Source organism: Meriones unguiculatus, chromosome 18 (genome assembly GCF_030254825.1).
Source record: "Meriones unguiculatus strain TT.TT164.6M chromosome 18, Bangor_MerUng_6.1, whole genome shotgun sequence".
In the NCBI taxonomy this organism is placed as follows: Eukaryota; Metazoa; Chordata; class Mammalia; order Rodentia; family Muridae; genus Meriones; species Meriones unguiculatus.
Window position 1 is genome coordinate 15,252,133 of NC_083365.1, and position 22,887 is coordinate 15,275,019.

Below are 22,887 nucleotides of genomic sequence, written 5' to 3' on the forward strand. Positions count from 1 at the left end.
TTCTTTTCTTAGCGTGAGCCTTGTGAGGGCAGTCGTGTGGCAGTGCCCTGGCATGCAGCGGAGTGTCACGTGGTGGGCAGGGAGGAGGCAGGTGATCTCATGCAGCAGCGTTGCCGAGACAGGAGTATACACTGGGGCTGACTGAAGCTCGGTGCCTCTTACCAAGAGGTTGCATGGGAAGGGGGAAAAAATCTGGAAAGGTTTAGAATTGAGATCATTGGTGTGAATTCTGATTCTCAACACACACACACACACACACACACACACACACACAGAGGCAGTATTACAGATATGATAGATGCCTATTTTTAAGTCTTTGTGGGGAGTGGTTTGGTATAGTGTGTGCGAGTGATGTCATGTGCTGGGGGGGGAGGAGCTTGTAACTAAAAGGCCAAGAAAGGACACCCTCCAGCCCGTTGAGCACCTGGAGGCTGGGGGGTCGGGGAGCTCCTGGAGTCCGGCTTTCATGAGCTGTCACTCACACTGGGGTGAGCCTTTGGTCATGCTGAGTCGTATTTGCTCCCGCTCCCGCTGTGTAAGTGACCCCAGTAAAGAAAGCCCATTGGACTTCAGTGGTATGCTTCCTTTGGCCTGTCTTCAGTTCTCTATCTGGGATAAACATTGCTCTGAGGGCTCTTTGCCTGCTCTCCGCTGGTGCTCGGAGGAGGAGGAGAGACAGGGACAGTTGATTCTCAGAAAGGTGACCTTTCAGAAGCATTTCGAACAACCAAGTGATGGTATCCCGTGACGACCCGCTAGAACCTTGGCACGAAGGGAAACTATTGTGATGCGAGGAATGATCCAAGTTGGAACAGGCCGGAGTCAGGGGAAATCAGTCTGCAGCAACTAAGAGGAGGAAGAGCATTCAGACTGTTGCAAAACAAAACAAAGGCCAGGGAAACAGTCTTGGAGAGATGAAGTTAAAAGGATCAAACTTAACTCCCAAGTAGAAGCGAAAGGTCCAGTGTGCACCCACGAACATGACCTCACATCGGCCGTTCCCTGCGGATGACTTCAGCGCCTACTACGTCCTGTGAGCCTCTCTGTGCTGTGCCTTTAGAGATGTATAGATCAGCTTAGGACTGGGGGAAGGGCCTCGCCCAGAGGAGTCGGAGCACGTGCTCCATGTGGGGGGGGGGGGCTCTGCTGGATTTGACCCGTGAAGGACCCCAAAGAGGTAACACACAAGTACTTTCCAAGCAGGCACTCCAGGGCCTCTGTGATATCAGTGAGTGAAAGCGAAGGCGACCCCCCATGCACCAGCCGGCCCAGCCGTGTGACTGAGTGAGGCCCCTGTATCCGTGGCATCCTAATTTTAGATTCAGGACATGCAAGGTCACAGAGGACGGAAGTGTTGAGTGGCCCTAGTGATACAGGCCAGACAATAAAAGGAAGCTCTGCCCGGAAAAGCGGCCTGGAGCCTGCAGCGTTTCTCATCTCTGCAAGCGGGGCAGGTGCTCCAATCCCTCCTCTCACATTAAGGCGATCCTAAATAAGTCGTTGTGTTCTTTTTTAAAGACATTTTATTTTGCCAGGCTCAGTGGCGCACGCCTGTGATCCCAGCACTTGGGGAGGCAGGAGCAGGTGGATCTCTGTGAGTTTGAGGCCAGCCTGGTCTACAAAGTGAGTCCAAGACAGCTAAGGCTACACAGAGACACACACACATAGACACACAAAAACAAACAAACAAACAAACAAACAAACAAAAAAGATTTTGTGTATATGAATGTTTTGCAGGCATGTAAGTGTACCAAAGCAGTGCCCTTGGAGGCCAGAAGAGGGCATTCCCTCCCTGCAAATGGAGTTAGATGGCTTTAAGCTGTCACAGGTGCTGGCAAGTGAGCCAGGCTCTTCTGAAAGAACAGAAAGTGCTCTTAACTGCTGAACCATCTCTTCAGGCCCCAGTGTGTCCGTCCTTCCTTCCTTCCTTCCTTCCTTCCTTCCTTCCTTCCTTCCTTCCTTCCTTCCTTCCTTCTTTCCTTCCTTCCTTCCTTCCTTCCTTCCTTCCTTCCTTCCTTCCTTCCTTCCTTCCTTCCCTTTCTTTTTCCCCATGTAACAGCCTTGGCTGTTCTGGAACTCACTCTATAGAGCAGACTTGCCTCAAGCTCAGAGATCCTTCTGGGAGATGGGCTCACAGGCATGTGCCACCACCACCCGGCTCTACTGTATGCCTTGAAAAGATGTCATTCACGATGTAATCCAGGCTGAGTACCTAGCGCGGTTCATGACCCTCCAAGCAACCCTATGGAAGGTAGCAGTGTTCATTGTTTCGGTGGGGGGATCAGGTGCTGGATCCAAAGCCTCGCACACTACCACATCCTTACTGCTTCCATTTTATCAAAGAGCAGGCGTAAGAACCCAGATCATAAACATATATAACTAGTTATTGGCACAGCAATGATTTGAGTCTATGCTTTTTCCTCTCTCCTTTATGTGTGTGTGTGTGTATACATACATACACATCTGTGTTCTTAACATGTGCATGTATATGTTGCTACTAAGTGTATGTATCATGTTCTCAACATGGTACCTATACACTTGTATATCTTCTCAGTATATGCTACAATTCCATACAGCTTAATGGACAGCTAAGGTAGGCAAACACTGCCGTTTCTTCTGCACCACCGAACACTTCCCCTTGCTATGCTACTGTGGGCAAATGACTAACGCACAGAAGCCTGTAATTCCATCTGCAAACGGGGTTTTAGAAGGCCTGTTTCTACCTGGTAGCGCTGTTAGAATATTCGGTGGGGGATGTGTGTGAAGAGCTTACTATAGTCACTAAGCACAGGGTGTCTATGGCTGCCACTGCCGTCTCTGAATAGGGTGACTCCTGCTCACAACTTAATCACCCAGAAAACAGGAAAGGCTTTGGTTCTAGCAGGAACGTTTGCATTTTTAGCAAAGCAACCCCAGGACCTGGAAGGCTGGTCTGCCCTATCCCTTTGCTCTCATTTTTTTAGGAAGAATTTTTTATTTATGTCTGAAACATTTATCTATGTCAGAGTTCTGGGCCAAATAATGCAATTTCAGGCACTAAGTTAGAGTCCTCTGCCCTTGGTAGAGAGTGAGTTGGACAGAAAACCCATTAAGAATCTTTCCTAGCCAGTCATAGCAGAGCACACCTTTAATCCCAGTACTCGGGAGGCAGAGGCGGGGGAATCTCTGTGAGTTCAAGGTCAACATAGCCAGTACTGGGCCAGCCAGGGCTACATGGGGAGATCCTGTCTCAAAACAGAGCAAGCAAAACCTCTTCTTGCCAGGCTGGGCTAACTGCAGTCATCGAGGTGCAAGCAAGAGAGCTGTCAGAGCTTGCCCCCAGCCACGAAAGAGCCGCTTTATCGCAGAGGCTGAAAGGGCCTGGCTGTCACTGTCACTTACTCTCTTCCCCGGAAACATTCTCCTCCCACATGGTCCACACAGCTCGGAGTGTGCAGATTATGACTCCGTCCCGGAGTCTGAGACCCAGCCACACTTCCAGGGCGTGACGGGGCTGCGGAACCTGGGCAACACCTGCTACATGAACGCCATCTTGCAGTGCCTCTGCAGCATCTCCCCGCTGGCGGAGTACTTCCTCTCCGGAAAGTACATCACAGCCCTTCAGAAGTAAGACGTGTTCCTCCCTGAGCTCCGGCCCCACCCCAGCTCCCCGAGGTGAGGAGGGGGACGGGCCTGCTAGAGTCCCTGTGGAGGGCTGCAGGCCCGGGCACTGAAGCTCCCCAGAGAACACATCGGGGTGAGGAGAGCAGGGCCGGGCAGGGCTCCGGTGCAGTGACCCGGACTGACCTCGTGTCCCCGGGACTGACCTCCTGCCCCCGGGGCTGGGCCTTTTCCTTTCATTTGATCAGCGGGGGAACATCGGCCCTTTGGCCTTCTCTTCTTCTCAGGGACTGCAGTGAGGTTACCACTGCCTTTGCCTACCTGATGACAGACATGTGGCTTGGGGACTCAGACTGTGTCTCCCCAGAGATATTTCTGTCGGCTCTTGGCAGCCTTTACCCAGCTTTCTTGAAAAAGACACAGCAGGACGCACAGGAGTTCCTGATTTATGTCCTCAATGAGCTTCACGAAGCTTTGAAAAAGGTAAGAACCGCCTCGAGCTACCAGAAACACCTGCTTTCGTGAACGTGCGAGGGTGCGCGTGTGTGCAGCGTGTGTTCAGTCTGCATGGCCTGCTCCGGACTGAGCAGGACAGGCCTCGGGTGCTGGGAGTCCTGAGGAAAGTGTCCAGGTTAGGTATTTGCTTTTTACGGGTTGATTTGCTTTTTAAAAATTTTTTATTTTATGTGCATGTATGTCTGTGTGCCGCTTGCTTGCCAGTCCCCAGGGAGGCTGGAAGAGCTGGATTTACAGACAATTATGAGCCACCATCCACGGGGGTGCTGGGAATTGAACCTGGGTCTTCTGGGGCAACTGCCAGTGCTTGTTTGCTTGGTTGTTTTTGTGGTTTTGTTTTGTTGTTGTTGTTTTGGTTTGGTTTGGGTTTTTTTGTTGTTTGTTTTTTCGAGATAGAGTTTCTCTGTGTGGCCTTGGCTGTCCTGAAACTGTCTATATATAGACCAGGCTGTCCCTCTGCCTCCTGAGTGCTGGGATTAAAGGCATGAGCCACCAGCCCCGGCACAGCCAGTGCTCTTAACCACTGAACCATCTCTCCTGCTCCTAAACTTTTTTTAGTATCTATTTTTTTCTGAGACAGAGTCTTACTGAGGAGCCCAGGCAGGTCTAGGACTCATAACCTTCCTGCCTCTGCCTCCTCCAAGTGCAGACATTACAGACACTGTCTGAAATACTCACACTCCAGCCTTCCTTGCCCAATAGCTCAAGAGCACTTCAGTTTTCTCAGACATTCAGGGTGTAATAGCCCAAATGGTTCAACAGAAATCCAGCAGCTCAAAAAAGCCCTCAAGCCAACAAGAAGGCAAAGGCCAGGCCGAACTGACCAGGAGAAATTTACCTGAGTTCAAAACGAAGTGTCAACACATTAGTTTCTCTTTGCTAAATTCAGGTTCAAGGCCACCCATGCTGTCAGCAGTGAAAGATCAGAAGTCCCCTCAGACAAGCAGTTCTAGGGGCCCTGTGGGGCCTGCTCAATTTTTCCTTTCCACTTGGGTCCAACTTGCTTGCAAATGCCTGCCTAGCCTGCCAAATCATTACCAATGCATTCTCAGGGTCAAAGCCTGAGCCCTAAAAGCCGTAACAAGCAAGGTTTTGCCCCCACCTTCTTCAAGAGGTCAATTCGAGACAGTAACACTGGAAAGACACAGGAAATCTATCCAGCGGGCCTATACTGGGAAGAAGGACCAATGAAGAGGTTCAGTGATCCCCAAGTCAACTTCAGGGTACTGACGTGAAGTTTAGGTTTAAATACGTGGCTAGAAGAGCCATTCCTGGCCTCACACACCCCCCCCCAAGGTGTGACTGATCCTGGGGTGGGGGAGCAAGGCAAAAAGGGCTGGGAGATGGAGACTCCTGGGAGGCAGCTTCAGTGAGACAACTCATTTACTTGGAATAACAAAGGCTGTATAAACCTCTGGGTCTTTGGGAGGACTACATAATTGGCTGGGGCCAGTGTGAAAAGAACACTTCATATACATAGGGAGGAATTTCAGATATTGATGGACAGAATTGTACAAGGAGAGGAAGTCTACCCCAGCTGCCAGGCTCCATGACCTCCTCTGAGGGGCAAGGCCGGGGGTGCAGGGCTGTGTGGGCTGAGTTGATCTAAGGACGAGATTTCAGGGGTTTGTACGCATCTTGACCTCACTCCTGCTCTGAACTGGCTCTCCCCTCCCCCATTCCCCCATCCCTCAGTCCCCTGACCCCACACAGAAGTATATATAACTGTCCTGTTCAACGTGAGTCCCTCCCATCCTTGACCCACCTTTGGTGCCTGTCTTTCTTTCTGAATTGTTACATGTTCAGTCTCTTCCTGGGAGACAGGTTCCTCCTTCAGCCCCACCTGAAGGCAGGCCCTTCCTCCACCCACACCAGGGAGCATTCCGCCACGAGAACAGCAACTCCAGTCTCTCAAGGACCATTGTTTCCCGAGTTCTGATAGCCAAGGGGAAAGCACAAATGCCTCTCCTTGTACAATTATCATTCTTCAGTCTCATCTAGAAAGGGAAATAGGTGACTGTCCAGATAGCACGCATGGCGTTTGCTGCCAGCGTCTTAGTTACTCTGAATCCAAATTAAGTGTTTTCTGGTCAAAAATGTATCATTTTGAGAGAAAAGGCAGCGCTCTGCTTTGTCTGGCTTTTATAAGAGGAATCTGCCCCTCTGCACAGCACTGCCGAAGAAGAGCCTCTGAGAAGAGAACCCCCCAGAGCTCCTGCAGGAAGGTGGCGGCCAGCGAGACGTCCATCATCACCCGGCTGTTTGAAGGACAGCTCAACTACAGCATCACGTGTTTAAAGTGTGAGAACTGCACCCACAAGAACGAAGTGTTCACTGTCCTCTCCCTCCCCATCCCGTCCGAGTTCGAGTGCTCCCTTCAGGTAAGCAGTCCCCTGCTCCTGACAGGGTTTTCTTGCTGTGTCACCCAGGCTAGCCTGGGACCCTGGGCTCAAGTAATCGTGTCTGAGTCAGTCTCTCAGATACTATGGCTGTCATTTCATTTCCTACAATGTTAGGAGGAGAGAGCTGTTTCACACCTTGAAGCCATAGGTAAAGGTAGTCCATGAATGTACACTGCTAAAAAAAAAAAAAAAAAGATATTTTTAATCACATAGTGTGCACGTTTGCCTGCCCGCATGGGCATGCTAGGTGCCCAAGGACGGAGGAGGGCGTCAGATTGCCCGGAACCGGAGTGACAGTTACAGTCCACCACACGGATGCCCAACGGGTCCTCTGCAGGAACGGAGGACCACTTAGCCTTTTCTCCAGCCCCTCAGAGTCTGTCCCGCTCTGGATGGGAGCTGTAGCCTGTGCTGAGGAGAGAAAGAGGAACCTGGTGGCTTTGTTGGCCCTTCTGATTTTCTTTACCACAGTGCTCAGAACTAACCTGGGAGAGGGAAGTGGGAGGACGCGGGGGCAGGGGAAGAAGGAAATGGCTGCCAAGGAATCACGAGGCTGTTTCCTTGCAGAATTGCACAAGTTCTCCTTGTTCTTAGGAAGTTGGGAAAACACATCTGCTGGTGACAGTATTTCCTATAGTTGGGGAACAGAACCTTATTATATTTTTAGTTTTGTCTTTCCTTTAGATCAAAAGGTTAAAGGTTACTGAAAAGAATTCCAGATTCTTGAGTGAAACATTGGCAGGAGTAATGGAAACGGTCTTGAACCCTCCTCCTCTTGGCCAAGAACTTGCAGAAGCAGGGTCGGCTGTGACTGCCCTGTAGAGATGCTGTAGAGGTCACCTCCTTGGCTGTGGGCTCCAATTCATCTACTGTGAATTGTCACCCAAAACCATGAGATATGGTCGGAGATTTTTGTGTTGTTTTTTAATTTATTTACTTAAGTATTTTTTTTTTTAACAAAAAAATGTATGAGTACTCTGTGTGTACACCTGCAAGCCAGAAGAGGGCATCAGATCCCTTTAGAGATGGTTGTGAGCCACCATGTGGTTGCTGGGAATTGAACTCAGGGCGTCTGCAAGAGCAGACAGTGCTCTTAACAGCTGAGCCACCTCACCAGATTCTGATATGATCTTTTTTTTTTTTTTTTTTTTTTTTTAAGAACTGCCCCCTTCTTTGAGCCAGGAGATATATAATTATAAAAAAGCTGTTTGATTTGTTAGAAAGTCTGTGTTATTCTGAAATAAACCAGAAAGTGTATAGTGATACTTCATAGATTGCGAGTGGGGAAAGAATCTAAGCGCATCTCAGCAGTCCAGTGGAAAAAGCATCACTCTTTGCTAGCTAGAATTTTACTTATTATTCTTTAGACAGGGTCTCACTGTATAGTCCTGGCTGGCCTGGAACTTGGTATGCAGACCAAGCTAGCCTTGGACTTGAAGAGTTCTTCCTGCCTGTGGACTGAAGATGTGAGCCACCAGCCCCAGATCAAAAACAAAACAAAACAAATAAACAACAACAAAAAAAAAACCCAAAATAGGTTGTTAAGCAGATTTGACAGGACTCTGGCCACAGGTGGTGATGGGGGCTGGGGGGGTAGCTGCTGGGTTTGCTCCTTAGAAAAACTCCCAGAAGCACATTTACACAGCTTTTTCAAAGTTTTATGGTTTTGTTTGTGGTTTTGTTTGGGAGACGGGTCTCCTTGGATTGCACAGGCTGGTCTCAAACCAGCAATTCTCCTGCCTCCAACATGCTGAGAATACTGGCAAACAGCACTGATTTCTGCTTTCTTCTAATGTCAGAACAGATCCCAGGTCACCAAATGCTCTCTCCCCTCCAGGACTGTCTCCAGTGTTTTTTCCAACAAGACACATTGACCTGGAACAACCAAATCCATTGTTCCTTTTGTGAAATCAAGCAAGAAACAGCTGTGAGAGCCACTATTTCCAAAGCACCAAAAATAATTGTTTTCCACTTAAAAAGGTATGTGGCTTTTGACATCTCGTGGGCAGATGGCTTTCAGCGGTTTTATTGAGATGGGATTCACATGCTAATAGTTTATCCATTTAACGTGTGGCTTGTGCTAAAGTCAGTGGCAAAGTGGGGGCTCAGCTGCGAGGCATCCTGGGGTTAGTCCTCAGTGTCAAATAAGTGAAAAATAAAGTGTCTAACCCAGTATGCTGGCTTGATCTAATATACAATTTATTTTAGATTTTGTAATAAGATGTAAGCGACATAAAATCTATCACTGAAATCATTTTGAGTGTGTAGCCATTTGTGTTAATTACCTTTCCAATGTTAAACCCCAATCACCACAGCTTCCCAAAAAGAAACCCTGCACCCACTCAGTGCCACCTTCCCGTTCTGCCTCTCCCTAGTTCTTACTTCCCTAATCTATTTTCTGTTTCTAGATTTGCCTATTCTTGCACTAGAATGGCTGTGCCGGCTAGTTTTATGTCAGCGTGACACAAGCTAGAGTCATCTGAGAGGAGGGAATCTTAATTGAGATCAGTCTATAGGCAAGCCTGTGGAACATTTTCTTAATTAGAGATATTGATGGGGCAGAGGCTGGAGAGATGGCTCAATGGTTAAGAGCACTGGCTGCTCTTCCAGAGGACTCTTCCAGGGTTCAATTCCCAGCACCAACATGGCAGCTCACAACTGTCTGTAACTCTAAGATCTGACACCCACAGACACACATGCAGGCAAAAACCCAATGCACATTAAGAGAGAGAGAGAGAGAGAAAGCCCTGTTGTGGGTATTGGCACTTCTGTAAGAAAGCAGGTTGAGCAAGCCAGGAGGAGCAAGCCAGTAAGCAGCACCCTTCCATGGCCTCTGCATCAGTTCCTGCCTCCAGGTTCCTGTCCTGCTTGATTAGGTTCCTGCCTGAACTCCTCTGACATGTTGAACTGTGATATGGAAGGGTAAGACAAGTAAACACTTCCCTCCCCCGTTGCTTTGGTGACGTCTCATCACAGCAATAGTTACCCTAAGACAGAACCTGGTACCAGGATGGTGGGGTATTTCCCGTGACATGCTTGATTATGTTGTGTTGGGGGAGACTGCAAAGGGACTTTGGAACTTTGGGCTAGAAGAGGCATTGAGTTCTTGAGAGCTCAGTAGGCTGTTCTGTAGATAAGAATGTTGAGAGCAGTGGAGATGAGGGAGGCCTGGCTGGTGAAGCTCCAGGGGGAAGTTTGACAGTTATTCTAGACTACGGGGGCTGTTGTATGTTGGCTATTTTGAATTAAGACACTGTGGTTCTGGTCAGCTGGGAACCAGCTGTAAGCAACAAGATCCAGCAGCACTGAAGTGAAACCTATGTTCACTGGGACAACGAATGCTGGTTGGCTGGAAGGAAGAAATGAATAGCGGTTAAAAAGAGACCAGTGGCACGGGGAGAAATCTGAGACGTGTTTCCTCAGAGTTAGCACACAGAGGCAGTGTTCATAGGTGGCCAACACTGTGCTGGCGGATGAACTAGGTTAGATGTAAGAGTCAGTCTCCCAGGTGGTACCGGGTTTGAGGGCATGAAGCGGTCGTGGAGAGAAGCTGAGGGTGGGCACAAAGCCAGGAAAGGCCGTTGGTGAAGGTGCAGCCTGAGCAGCAGCTGAAGCCCCAGGACGGAAGGAGCCACAGGGAGAAGTCTGCAGTGGCTTATACTGTAATGTCAGTATGAGCTATTGGAAACAACAGGAAAGGAAAAGGTTTTGTTTAATAGCGAGGCGACTGTGTGCCGAGTTCACAAGGGGTCAATTGTGCCTGCTAGTTTTTATATCAGCTTGACACAAGCTAGAGTCATCCGAGAGGAGGGCGGAACCTCAACTGAGAAAATGCCTTTGTAAGATCAGGTTGCAGGCCAGCACGTTTTCTTAATCAAGGATTGATGGGGCAGGCTCCAGCCCATTGTTAGAATGGCCACCCCTGAGCTGGTGGTCCTGGGTTCTGTAAGAAAGTGGGCTGATCAAGCCACGAGGAGCAAGCCAGGAAGCAGCACCCCTCCATGGCCCCTGACCTCCATCAGCTCCTTCCTCCAGGTTCCTGTCCTGTTTGAGTTCCTGCCCTGACTTCTTCAATGATGAACAGTGATGTGGAAGGGTGATCAAATAAACCCTTTCCTCCCCAAGTTGCTTTCGTCATGGTATTCCGTCCTAGCTATAGTCTTTCTAACCAAGGCAGTGATGCACGTCCTTTGTCCTTTTGGTCTGGCTAAATTTTGTTCTTCTGTATGAAGGAGGGGCTCGCATCACTCAGACCGGCTCCATCTCCTTGGTTCTGAGATTTCAGGCTGCAGGTACTCCAGCTGACCTATGGCGATGTTTTCTAAGGTTTATCCATGTTGTAGCCAGCACTTTTGTGGTTGAGTACCATTCTACTGCGTGTGCATTTTTCCTATTTGTTCATCTAATAAGAGACTTTTGGGGTTGTTTCTACCTTTAAACAATTGTGAATCTACAGTTAACAGTGGCTTAAAAGTACTTGGTTTCCACTTTCTGTTCTCTAGGCATGGGATGCTGTTTTCTATCCTGACTGCACCTGTTTATACTCTAAGGCACTGAGCACTAGTCTCTGTATCACCAATGCTTCTAACTTTCCATCTTGCTGGGTTTTGATCAACTCAAACAGAACAAGATCCTGGAGGCAGGAGCTGATGCAGAAACCATGGAGGGGTGCTGCTTACTGGCTTGCTCCTCATGGCTTGCTCAACCTGCTTTCATACAGAATCCAGGACCAGCAGCCCAGAAGTGGTGCTGCCCTCAATGGGCTGGACCTTTCCCCATCAATCACTAATTCATATAAGTGAGACATCATTTAACTCACTCACTCATGCTATATTCATATGTTATTAGAATATATATCTTAGAAATAAAAGCTGAAGGGCAGAGAGAGCGCTCAGTGGGGACTCCCCTGAGGACCTAAGTTTAAACTTTGGGATCCACACGGTGGGAAGAGGGAACCAACTCCGGGAAGATGCCTTCTGAACTCCACGTGTGCACATTGGTGCACGGTCCCTTCACGCCAGGTTCTCTCACCTCATTACTTCATTTTAGTTCTGAGTTTTATTAACATTAAGATCTGTTTATACAAGGGCTTGTGTCTTGGGGTTTTTGTTACTGTGAAGACACCATGACCACAGCAATTCTTATCAAGAAAGACATTTAATTGAGGTTGGCTTACAGGTTCAGAGTTTAGCCCACTGTCATCATGGCAGGAACTATGGCGGTGTGCAGGCAGACACAGAGCTGAGGACTGTACAGCTCACAACCATCTGTAACTCCAGTTCCAGGGAATCCAAGGCTCCCTTCTGGCCTCCACAAGCAATAGGCATTCATGTAGTGCACGTATTTGCAAAAGGGCAAAACACTTATGTACATCAGACTTTAAAATAATCTCCTAAAAAGATGTTTATAAATATAAAATGTATTTTGTCATGGGATTGTACATGTGCATACGATCATATCTGTTGCAACCAATGTATCAACAATACCTACCACCCCAGAAGTCTCTGATGGTCCTTTACTGTCATTCTCTCCCTTTGCCAGAAGCCCCAGGGAATTGCTTTAAGAAGTATTTGTGGGTGCCTGTGTGTGGAGGTGGAGGCCGAGGCCTTGTGTCTTCTTGTGTCTGTTTTGAACCCAGAGCTCACCCAATTCAGATAGTCCAGCTAGCTATCTTATGCTGGGGTCTCTGCCTCCTGAGTGTGGGGATTACAGGTGAGCTACATGGCATCGACGCAGATGCCGGGCGTCTGAACTCGAGCTTCTCACGCTTGCATGGCAAGTAGACCCATCGCCACACCCACTCGGGGAATTGCTATGGTTTGGCCTCTCCTAGAACACCCTCCATCATGCTGACATAGCCCTTTGAGTTTGTCTCCTTCCATTTGCTACAGTGCTTTGGAGGTGCCCTGTTGTATGTATGTGGCAATCCATTAGCCAGCTGATGGACTTTAGCCTTGTTTTCAGTCTGGACAGTTATGGATAAAGTTGCCGTGTAAATTTACCATCAAGTCTATAAAAAACTTCATGCTTCTGGGAATGATTTCTGCTAGGAGACCTGGTCACAAGGGTGTCTTAGTTAGGGCTCTATTGCTGTGAATAGACACCATGACCACAGCAGCTCTTACAAGGAAAACATTTAATTGAAACTGGCTTACAGTTTTAGAAATTTACTCCATTATCATCATGGCAGGAAGCAAGCATGGAGGCAGGCAGGTAGACATGGTGCTGGAAAGGTAGTTGAGAGTTCTATCTTGGAATCTGCCAGCAGCAGGCAGAGAGAATGGCACCGAGCCTGGCTTGAGAATCTGAAACCTCAAAGCCCACCCCCAGTGACACTTCCTCCAACAAGGCCACACCTCCTAACAGCACCATCCCCGATGAGCCCATGGAGGCCATTTTCATTCAAGCCACCACAGGGCATCCTCTTAGTTCCTGCTTTATCGCCCAAGAATGACCCAGATCATTTAATAATTCCCCTGCCTCAGACCTAAAGCAGCAGATTTCCTGAGTGACCATGAGTTGTTTCGTTTTGTTTTGTAAGAGCCTAGATTTGGTGACCTCTGATCTATATAACCAGAGAGTGTGAAGGACTTGAACAGAATTTCTTATTAAAGCATTAGGTTTAGATTTAGATCTCAGCTCTGAAACCAGGATAACAGTGCTCACACCAAGACAGGAGCCAGGTGTGGTGGCATGCCTTCAATCCCAGCACGAGGGAGGCAGAGACAGCAGATCTCTGTGAGTTGGAGGCCAGCCTGGTCTACAGAGGGAGCACTAAGCCAGCCGAGGCTACACAGAGAAACTCTGGGGAGACAGGGCTGGGGGTGGGAAGCCAGGTGATTGGACTAGGGCCTCGCCGGCATCTGGTGTGCTGCCTCCCCAGGCAGATGCTTACCTCGTTCTCTCCTAGCAGCTAGGGTTCACTGAGGTCTCTCACTGACTCTTTTTGGGTCTGGCATTTCTAAATCTATTTCAATAAGGAAGTAATTGATAAACCAGATGATCATCTCAAAAATTACCCTTAAAAAAACAATTTCTACTTTTTTAAAGATTAAAAAAGTATTTATACAGTGTTCTGTCTGCACGTATGCCTATATGTCAGAAGTGGGTACCACATCTCATTATAGATGGTTGTGAGCCACCATGGGGTTTCTGGGGATTGAACTCAGGACCTTTGGAAGAACAGCCAGTGCTCTTAACCACTGAGCCATCTCTCCAGCCCTCAAAGGTTACTCTGAACTGTACATGAAATCTGTTTAGGCATGTGGACCTCCTTCACAGTGGCTTACAAACTTATTTTGAGTTTCCTGTACTTATTTCCTCCAGGTTTGACATCCAGGGTACCATAAAGAGGAAGCTGAGGACAGACATTCGTTATCCACTCACCAACTTGGACCTTACTCCTTACATCTGTCCGATTTTCCGGAAACATCCTAAGTACAACCTGTGTGCAGTGGTGGTGAGTTTAATAGTAAAACTTTCAATACTGAAAGGAATAGGACGCCCCACTCCCTGCCTCCCACCTCTGCTGGGTGGCTGCTGCAGAACTCAGGGTCCTGGCCACGTGCACTGCTAGAGACCAGGTCCCTGTTAATAGCTTGTCTTGCATCATCATGAACCACTCTGTAGCCAACACCCACACACTAGGTACTAACAGTCCCAGGACTGCCTGTCCTGGAACATCCCAAGGACTCCTGTTGCCTTTAATTCAGCTATGACCAATTCGGAGACCTAGCAATGGATGGGGGACAACTCAGGTCCACTCCCCAGAACCTCCCGCATGAGCCACCGGAGCAGCAAGCCACTCTCCGGAGCAGCAAGCCACTCTCCGGGCTTTGGGATCATGGTATGAGTTGTGTCCGAGGGTGGGGGTCCTTCCAGAGTGTAACCCTGCCACAGGACCCTCTGACATGCCACAGGTGAATCTGCCCACTCATCTTATTCAGTAACATATTAAAAAAGAGAGCTGGCTGTGGTAGTGTACACCATCAACATTCAGGAGCCAGAGGCAGATCCAGATGGATCTCTGAGTTCAAGGCCAGCCTGCATGGTATGTTCCAGGATAGCCACATAGTCTCAAAGATGTTTAAAAAAAAAAACAAAAAAACAAAACCAAAAAAAAAAAACAAACCCAAAAAAAAAGGGGGGGGGAGACTATCTTTAATTCCCACATCCTCCCTCAGAGCCACTCCTGCACTTCCACGATGCTCATTCATTTTCCCCGTAGGCTCTGTCTGTCTCCTTTCCACCATTTACCCTTCCTGTCCACACGGCTGTTCTTTCCATACTCCAGGAGTTGATATCGGCTTCTTCCTCTCCCCATCAGATGCAAAGGTGCTGCTACCAAAGATCCTAGTTTGGGTTTTTTTGTTTGTTTGTTTGTTTGTTAACTTTTTGTATTAGTTTCTGACTTAGGAAAATCTTAACAGAAAAAAACAAAGCTCATATTTAGAATGTAACTGTGTGTTATAAAATGATGCACACTTATACAAAAATCACTCCAACTATCTTAAAAAATTCTGTTATTTTTAGATAGTAAGTTGAGGCACATTTAGAGCTTTTGGCATCAAAAGATAAGAACTAAGCATCTTTCAAATTACGGCACACGCTGGGAAAGAGGGGAATAGAAGCCGGCCATCTGTAGCCGTTGAATACAAGCCAGACCACTAGGACCTCAAACCGAGACTCTGGCCGCCTTCTGGACCTCCTGACCTACAGTGCACACTGACACTGTGATGTGTCAGGCTCATCAATTGCTTGAGTAACCTAGGGAAGAGCTCCAGTGTGTGTGTGTGTGTGAGCGTGCGTGACCAGGTGTCGTCTAACCCAGGCTGGTCTTGCCTTCGCTCCTCAAACGTTGAGATAGCAGGGGTGTGCAGCCGCGCCTGGCTGGATGTTGTTCAAGGCGGTTTTTATTTCAAGGGTTATGCGTGTCTGTCTGTCCTATGCGTACAGTGCCCACAGAGGCCAGAAGAGGGCACCAAAGCCCCAGAGATGGGTTACAGGTGCTGCGCCCTCTCTCCAGCCTCTCCAGCTGGCTCATTTCTTTCTCTTACCTGGTCATGCTGTGTACCGGGCACTGTTTGAGGACTTGTGTAATTGTTGCATCCTTGTAGTGCTGTCTGCTGAGAAATGTCTGCATATGTCCTTTTCTTGCTTTGTAAGCTGGTGTTTCTTGCTCGCGTTGTCTTCTTACGTATAGACGTGGTTTGCTGACACTCTCGTGCACCCTGTGGTTCTTCCCCTCCTCCTTAGTCTCCCTTATCATGCCATTCCACTTATCTGGTAATTTAGCTGTGTTTTTGGATCACATACAAAAAGCTATTGCCCGGGACAACGCTGTGGCACTTCGCCCTGATGTTGGCTTTGGGCATCTGTTGGGGAAGGTGTGTGTTCTTGGTGCATGTGCGCCATCTGAATTGGAGTGGAGGTCAAAGGTTGGTGTCAGTTACTTCTTTATCTGTGTGTTTGTGTGCTAGCCTCTGGAACTGGAGTTACAGGCAGACGTGAGGCCCAGCAATGATGCTGGGAACTGAACTTGGGTCCTGTGCAAGAACAGCAGAGGCTCTAACCACTGAACCATCTTCCGCGCTCTTCCACCTTACTTTTTTGAGACAAGGTCTCTCACTGATCTGTTAGACTAGCTGACCAATGAGACTCGGGGATCTGCCATCTCCTCCTCCTCTGACTGGAGGGTGAAGCACTTGCTTTCCCAGGGGCACCACATTCGGCTCCCAGCTCCCAGCCACCCTGTAACTCCTTTTCCTGGGGATTCAGTGCTTCCTTCTGGCCTCTGTGGGCACTGCTGCCTCTGAGCAGGTGGTCTTGAGTGGTATAAAAAAGCAAACAGCAATGCAGGAAGGACATGCCAGGGAGCAGAGCTCTCCATGGCCTCTGCCTCAGTTCCTGCCCCACATTGCTAAACTACTTGAGTTCCTGCCTTAGCTTCCCTCAATAAAAGGCTGAGTCTGGGGCATGAGAGCCAAACTCGTTTCTCCTGGTTGGTTCAGTGTTTTATCAAACCCTGAGAGAAACAAACTAGGACAAACACAGAAACCTAAAGTTTTGAACTGAACATCCACCTATGTGAACGTGTGGTGTTTGCCTTTTTGGGCCTGGGTTACCTCGCTCGCCGTAGTATTTTCAAGTTCCATCAACCTTCTTGCAGAGTTCCTATTTCCTTTAGTGAGGAACAGAATTTCATGTGTATGCACCATACTTTCATTGTCAGTTTTGAACGCCTCAGTGAAACCCCTGTCTGTTTTTAGTTTCATGAAGTCCCACTCACCTTATTTCCCAAGCGGCCGAGTCCTGTCATGAAGTCTTCACTCCAGCTTGTGTCTTGAACACCCCCCCCCACACCTTTTCCTATCAGAGTTTTAATTTTTTGGATTTTTATGTTAGGGTGTTTGATCCATCTAGGGTTGATTTTTGTGCAAGGTGAAAGAAAGGGACCTACTCTCATTCCTCTATTGTAGCTGTCAGTTTTCCCTGGAGCCTTTGCTGAAGATACCATCTTTTGTCCAGTCTGCATTTTGGCATCTCTGTCAAAGAGCAGGTGGCTGGAGAGATTGCTCAGGGCTTCTGTAGCACTCACGCTGCAGCTCACAACCAGTGATAACTCCAGTTCCAGAGGGCTCGGCCTCCCTCTTCTGGTCCCCACGGACACCAGGCATTCACGCAGTGCAGACGCAAACACCCATCCACACAAATCAGCCTGAAATGCTAATTAGGCGGCTGTGTGGAGCGGCTTCACACTGGTCCTCCTGTTCTACACGTCTGCTTTTGTGCTGCCACTAGGTTCTGTGGTAACTCTGTAGTAGTTTTCCACACAGCACTCATATTCCCACCCATCTTTAATCATCTGAAACTGACTGATTAGCAGGACCACACAGCTCCACCTGCTGATCCTGCACATCTGCACGTGTTCTATGCAAGAATCAACACAGCTCACACACCAGAATCACAAATACAGACTGCTCTGAGTTCACCACCACTGTGCATTTCAGCGCTAACAAAGGCAGATCCCAACTCCTGTTGGAATTGCCAGAGGCTGGGGCAGGCTTATTCCCGGGCTTCTTGTTGCTGTGCCTACGTCCTGTCTCAACCTTGGATCTGGACCTTCTGTTATCAGAAGCATTCATCCCTCTCTGTCTCCTGTCTAGATTTGAAGATGAACAGTTCTCACTTCTAATGGTTGAGTTTGGGTCACTAAGTCACAACTGCTTTTTGTAGCTTGTATCAGTATGTGGCATCTGATGAGAGTCTACTACTCAGAAACCTTTGTTATATACATTTATAAAATACATATATACACACACACACACACACACACACACATATATATATATACATACACATACACACACACACACACAGTTTGGTTTTACAAGACAGGGTTTATACTAGGTAGCCTTGGCTGTCCTGGAACTCCCTTTGGAGACTAGGCTGGCCTCAAAGGCAGAGATCCAGCTGCCTCTGCCTCCTGAGTGCCAGGATTAAAGGTGTGCACCACTGCCTGGCATGATTTGATAGTTCTAAATAAGATTCAAAGGCATCCTCTGGTCCTAAAATTGGTGCTGTCCCTTGGAAGGATGGTAATGCCTCTATGTGGAGAGGCAGGTGCTCACATGTAGGAAAGGGATGGCCCAAATGACGCAGCGCTATTTGTGTGGATCTGTGGAGGGCCCATGTCCCTGGCCTCCGGGGAAGGCTCCTCTAGTTCCCCAGTTCTAGTCCCCTGTCACAACACTTATGTTGCCACTCGAAGCTGAGTGGGAGTCAGCCAGCCAGGATGTTTGGCTTGTGATCAACCCTCAACTGAGCCAGCATAGCAGAATGGCCCTGGTGATGGACCACGCATCGGCTTCTATAGCATAATGAATTCACACGATGAATTATAGCGCTGCGTCATTTGGACCACCCCTTTCCTACATGTGAGCACCTGCCTCTCCACATAGAGGCCACAGCATCCTGAAGAATGGCAGGAGGATGGGGGAGCTGTTTTCCAAAGCCAGGCTACTGTGAAGATGTCGGTGGGGTTAGTTCATGTGCAAGCCTGCGAGGCTGTCAGGCTTGTAACTGGCCAGGTTTGCCGCCACCCACAAGGTCGATGCGTACACAAGCTCTCTCACCCTCGAACACACGGCAGAAGGGAGGGTCCTCACTGGTATGGAGGTGGGGTGACAGCCGTGCTCCGTGCTGCTTAAGGAGAGCGCCTGTCACTGTCGCCCTGCAGTCGACTCCTCACTGCTATAGATGGGGTAGTGGAGCGTTTCCATCTCTGTGCTGCTGTCCAGCTGTCTGGCAGTTTTTCTCCTGCTGATTCAGTGATCTCAGTAACTGGCCTCACAGTGCAGTTCTACGCTTGCTGCCTGGCTCTTTGCGGAGGTGCAGACGAGTGCTGGTGCTTCGGTTAAACAAGTCTTGCTTTTACACAAATAAAAAATTGGGGCAGCTGTCGACAGTGCTTGCCCAGATCCACAAACCCTTGGTGTCGGCCTCCAGTCCCATAAACTGCTGCCGGCAATCCAGACCTACCATCTAAGCATTCGGCACTTAGGAGGTGGAGGCACGACCAGGTAAAGGTTATCTTTACCTGTATAAGCCTGAGGCTAACCTGGGCTACCTTAGATCCCGTCTCTAAAAAAGTAGTTTTCAAAGTGAAACATGAAGACACATAAAATCTGAGAATACAGCTTAGCAAGTTGTCCAGCGTGCACATCCAGGTAACAGGGCTCAGGCAGGTTTATTCCTCGTGCTTCATGCAGATGGATCCTGCAGTACGGGCCAGATCCTTACGGTCTGGTCCTTCTGCTCAAAGCTCCGAAGCAGCTCTCCACGCGCTGCACGCTATAGTTGGCTGTCACCAGCGGAAAGCCTTCCAGTCTGTGAAGAGCCCATTACACGCTCACCTGCTCCACTCCAGTGCTCTGGGCTGTGGGTATTGCTGTGGTTGGTGCACAGGTGCACACGGTCTGTGCAGTCTGTTTCTGGGAGTGGGGCACAGGCGGGAGGGTATGCCTTTGCCAGCATCAGCTCACTCAGACCAGCGACCTTCCAGAGCACTTGTCCCTGCTGTACCAGGCACTCTGCCGGGCTGTTCTCTTGCCTACCATGGTGGGACAGCGCTTGAACCTGAGTCTGTCCTCACTCTCTCACAATGGGATGGCTTCAAACTTCCTGGGCGCTGGGATTTCAGGTGCTCTACTGAGGTTTGGTTTTGTGCATGAAAGCAAGGCTTCAAGTCTTTTGCCTGTTTTACTATCACACTGCTTTGATATTGAAAAATTGTAATACAGGTCTGAGGCTGTGAAGCTCAGTGGTAGACTGCCTGGCAATTTGTGTGCATACCTAGGTTCAAGCCTAGTCTCAGGGAAAAACAGGTCTTACTGCATTGAAGCTATTTACTCACTTACCCAGCATGCCTCAGCAGGGCGCACGTCAGGGCACAGACTCACACCTTGAGACGGGGGCTCTATGTCCGCTCACCTACGGACCTCAGAAGTCCCCAAGTCTCTTTGGGGACAGGGTCTGCCTATGTGAACCTATGGGTGGCACTGCTCCAGACCACAGTGTGTGTGTTCAACAAATACCTTCCCCCAAGTGTTGGCAGGCTGTAAAGCACCTTTCTGTCTTTCAGACTTGAGTATTCGGGAAAGTCACTTGGTGTGCACAGTTCGGTGGGTCTCGATGTCTGTTTACATGGCTGCTCACGATCACCTCAATTCTATTTCAGAACATTTTCAGTATTCCTAAAAGAATCTTCACCACTCGCTTCTCCCCACCAGCCCCTGGCAACCCTTGTCACACAAATGGAATCATGAAACCACCTTATCTTGGGGTTTTGAGATAGGATGTTGCTATGTATCCCTGATTAGCCTGGAACTCACTATGTAAAGCAGGCTGGCCTTGAGTCCGTATGTCCTAGAGTAAAGGCATGGATGGTTTTTTTTTCCTTCCTCAGCATGCTTTTAAAGGTTTCTCTATGTTGTAGCATGTACTTTCCTTTTTGTTGCCAAATAACATTCTTCTATGTAAACGTAACACATTCTGTTCATTCACCGAGAGGTACTTGGGATAGCTCTCCTTTATCATCATGGTGTTATCATCAATGGTGCACACAGGGTTTTGGTGTGGACACAGTTTGATTTTTCTTGGGCATATACCTAAGAGAGAATTGCTAGACATGCAGTAACTGTATAGTTAACCCTTGAAGGGTCGTCAACCTGATTTCCAATGTGACAGCGCCATTTTGTTCCACTAATGTGTGAGGTTTCAGCTCGCTCACATTCTCCATGCTTATTACCCAGCTCTTAAAATTTTTAACCAAAAAGGAAATGGCACCTCTCATTTATTTAGTCCTATTTAGTTGACTAGCCAGCTGCAAAGTCTCTTGCAGCCCAGGCAGGCCTGGAATCCCATCGCAAGCGCTGTCATGCGCCTCCATACCTGGATATCTTGTGGTTTTTGAATAGCAGCTCCTCAATTACCGACGACAGTGAACATTTTTCATATGCTTTGTGCCTAGTTGGGTTTTGTTTGGCTTTTTTTCTATTTTTAGGCAGTTCTTTTTCCCTAGCTTAGTTTGGTCTCCAGTCTCTTGCCTCAGCCTCCTGTGTTGAGATTTCTGCCGTCATGCCTAGTGCTAATGGTTTTACACTTCAAAGATTACTTATTTCCGTGTGTGTGTGTGTGTATGTATGGCGGCACACACCTGGCAGTGAGCATCTGGAGGTCAGAGGACACCTGCAAGAATGTTCTCCCACATGGGTTCCAGATACCCAACTTGGGTTGTCAGGCTTGACAACAAGCATCTTGGCCTGTCCTCCTGCTGAGATGGGCAGACCTCAGTCCAGCTTGCTTTCCGGAACCTCGGCCCTGCTCTCCAGGGTACTGTGTGGCCTTACAGTTCCAGTGCTCTGGCTACCATCTACCTCAATTATCCTTTAATCTGCTCATCCATTTTTATAATACTTAAAGAGACAAGATGGAAACTGAGGAAACATAAAATCTACCTTCCCTGTGCTTAGTGCATAAGATACCTGAGAAAGGCTAGAGAGATGGCTCCTCAGTGCTGAAGAGCACTTGTTGCTCTTGCAGAGGACCTGGGTTAGGTTCCCAGAACTACATAGTGGCTTACAACCATAAGTAACTCTAGTTCCTGGTTATCTGAAACTCTACTCAGGCCTCCAAATGCAACAGCATACACACACTGCACAGACACTCATGCAGGCAGAACACCTACACTCTCGCATAGGCACACACACGGTGAAGACACACACACACAGGGAAACACACATATTAAAATAAAAAGCTGGACGACGTTTTTCTTTCTGAGACAGGGTCTAAGCTTTGAATTTGTGACAGTTCTCCTCCCTCCACCTTCTAGGATTACAGCATGAGCTACATCTGGTTTGACTAGTTAAGTCCTACTCCTGCTTTTAGAGCGTGGCAGCGTGGAAGGGTTCCTAAGGTTGTCATTTGTTATTTTCTTTCTTTTGTATGTGGGGTCAGCAGACTTTGTAAAGAGCTATCTAGGAAATATTTTAGACCTTGGAGGTCATAGTTTCTCAGTTTTAAAGCTGTAGCACCATTCCCAACATACACATGGAAGCGCACAACCATTCGTAAATCCAGTTCCAGGGAGTCCATACACATAAACACCCATACACATAGAAGTTTTTTTGCAAACTTTAAAAGCCTATAAACACTGTCCAACTTCTTTCCTAGTTCTACTAAAAAGTCAATGAGTACAATATATATGCAGTTCAAAGTAAGACTTGACAAAATAATTTCCTCAGTGTAAGAAAGACAATTTAAAATGGTTTTTGGCCTTGTCACCGTTATTCCACCAGTCAGAGCATTCGCATGTGGAACTGTGTCTTCTGTCCTCTCTCTCCTAGAACCACTTTGGCGATCTGGACGGTGGCCACTACACCGCCTTCTGCAAGAACTCCGTAACTCAGACCTGGCACAGCTTTGACGACACCCGAGTCAGTGAGGTTCCAGATACTTCAGTTCAAACAGCTACAGCCTATCTTCTGTTCTACAGCTGCCAGCCCTTTTCTATACCAACACAGAAACGCAAGAACTAGGACAGCACTCCTGACCATGCACACAAGCTGAGAGAAAATGGCAGTGATGTGCTTTGTCATTAAATCATTATCACTGACTTACATCGCTAAGGTGTGTACGTCTCCCAGACGGCCTGTATGAGAGTCTGCAGCACAGAAGACAGGTCCTGCTCACTAAGGGCAGCATGGAGGCTGCAGACTGCCATCACAGGGGCCTAGAAACTGCAGGCTTTAAAGGTCAATGTCTCCTGCGGCGGGTTTCTACCATAATATATTTCATAAGTACCAAGTTA

The 22,887-nt window shown here is 48.3% G+C and overlaps 1 protein-coding gene across 1 annotated transcript; it reads left to right on the top strand.

Annotated features, from left to right (window-relative positions):
• The first annotated feature begins 980 nt into the window (after positions 1-980).
• On the top strand, positions 981-22,887 carry Usp50 (ubiquitin specific peptidase 50). The gene is made up of 7 exons (XM_021642846.2): positions 981-1,033; positions 3,424-3,606; positions 3,888-4,083; positions 6,288-6,497; positions 8,356-8,498; positions 13,845-13,977; positions 22,424-22,887. Exons 1-7 carry the CDS (start codon positions 981-983, stop codon positions 22,613-22,615), a joined length of 1,110 nt encoding a protein of 369 aa, XP_021498521.1. The 3' UTR covers positions 22,616-22,887.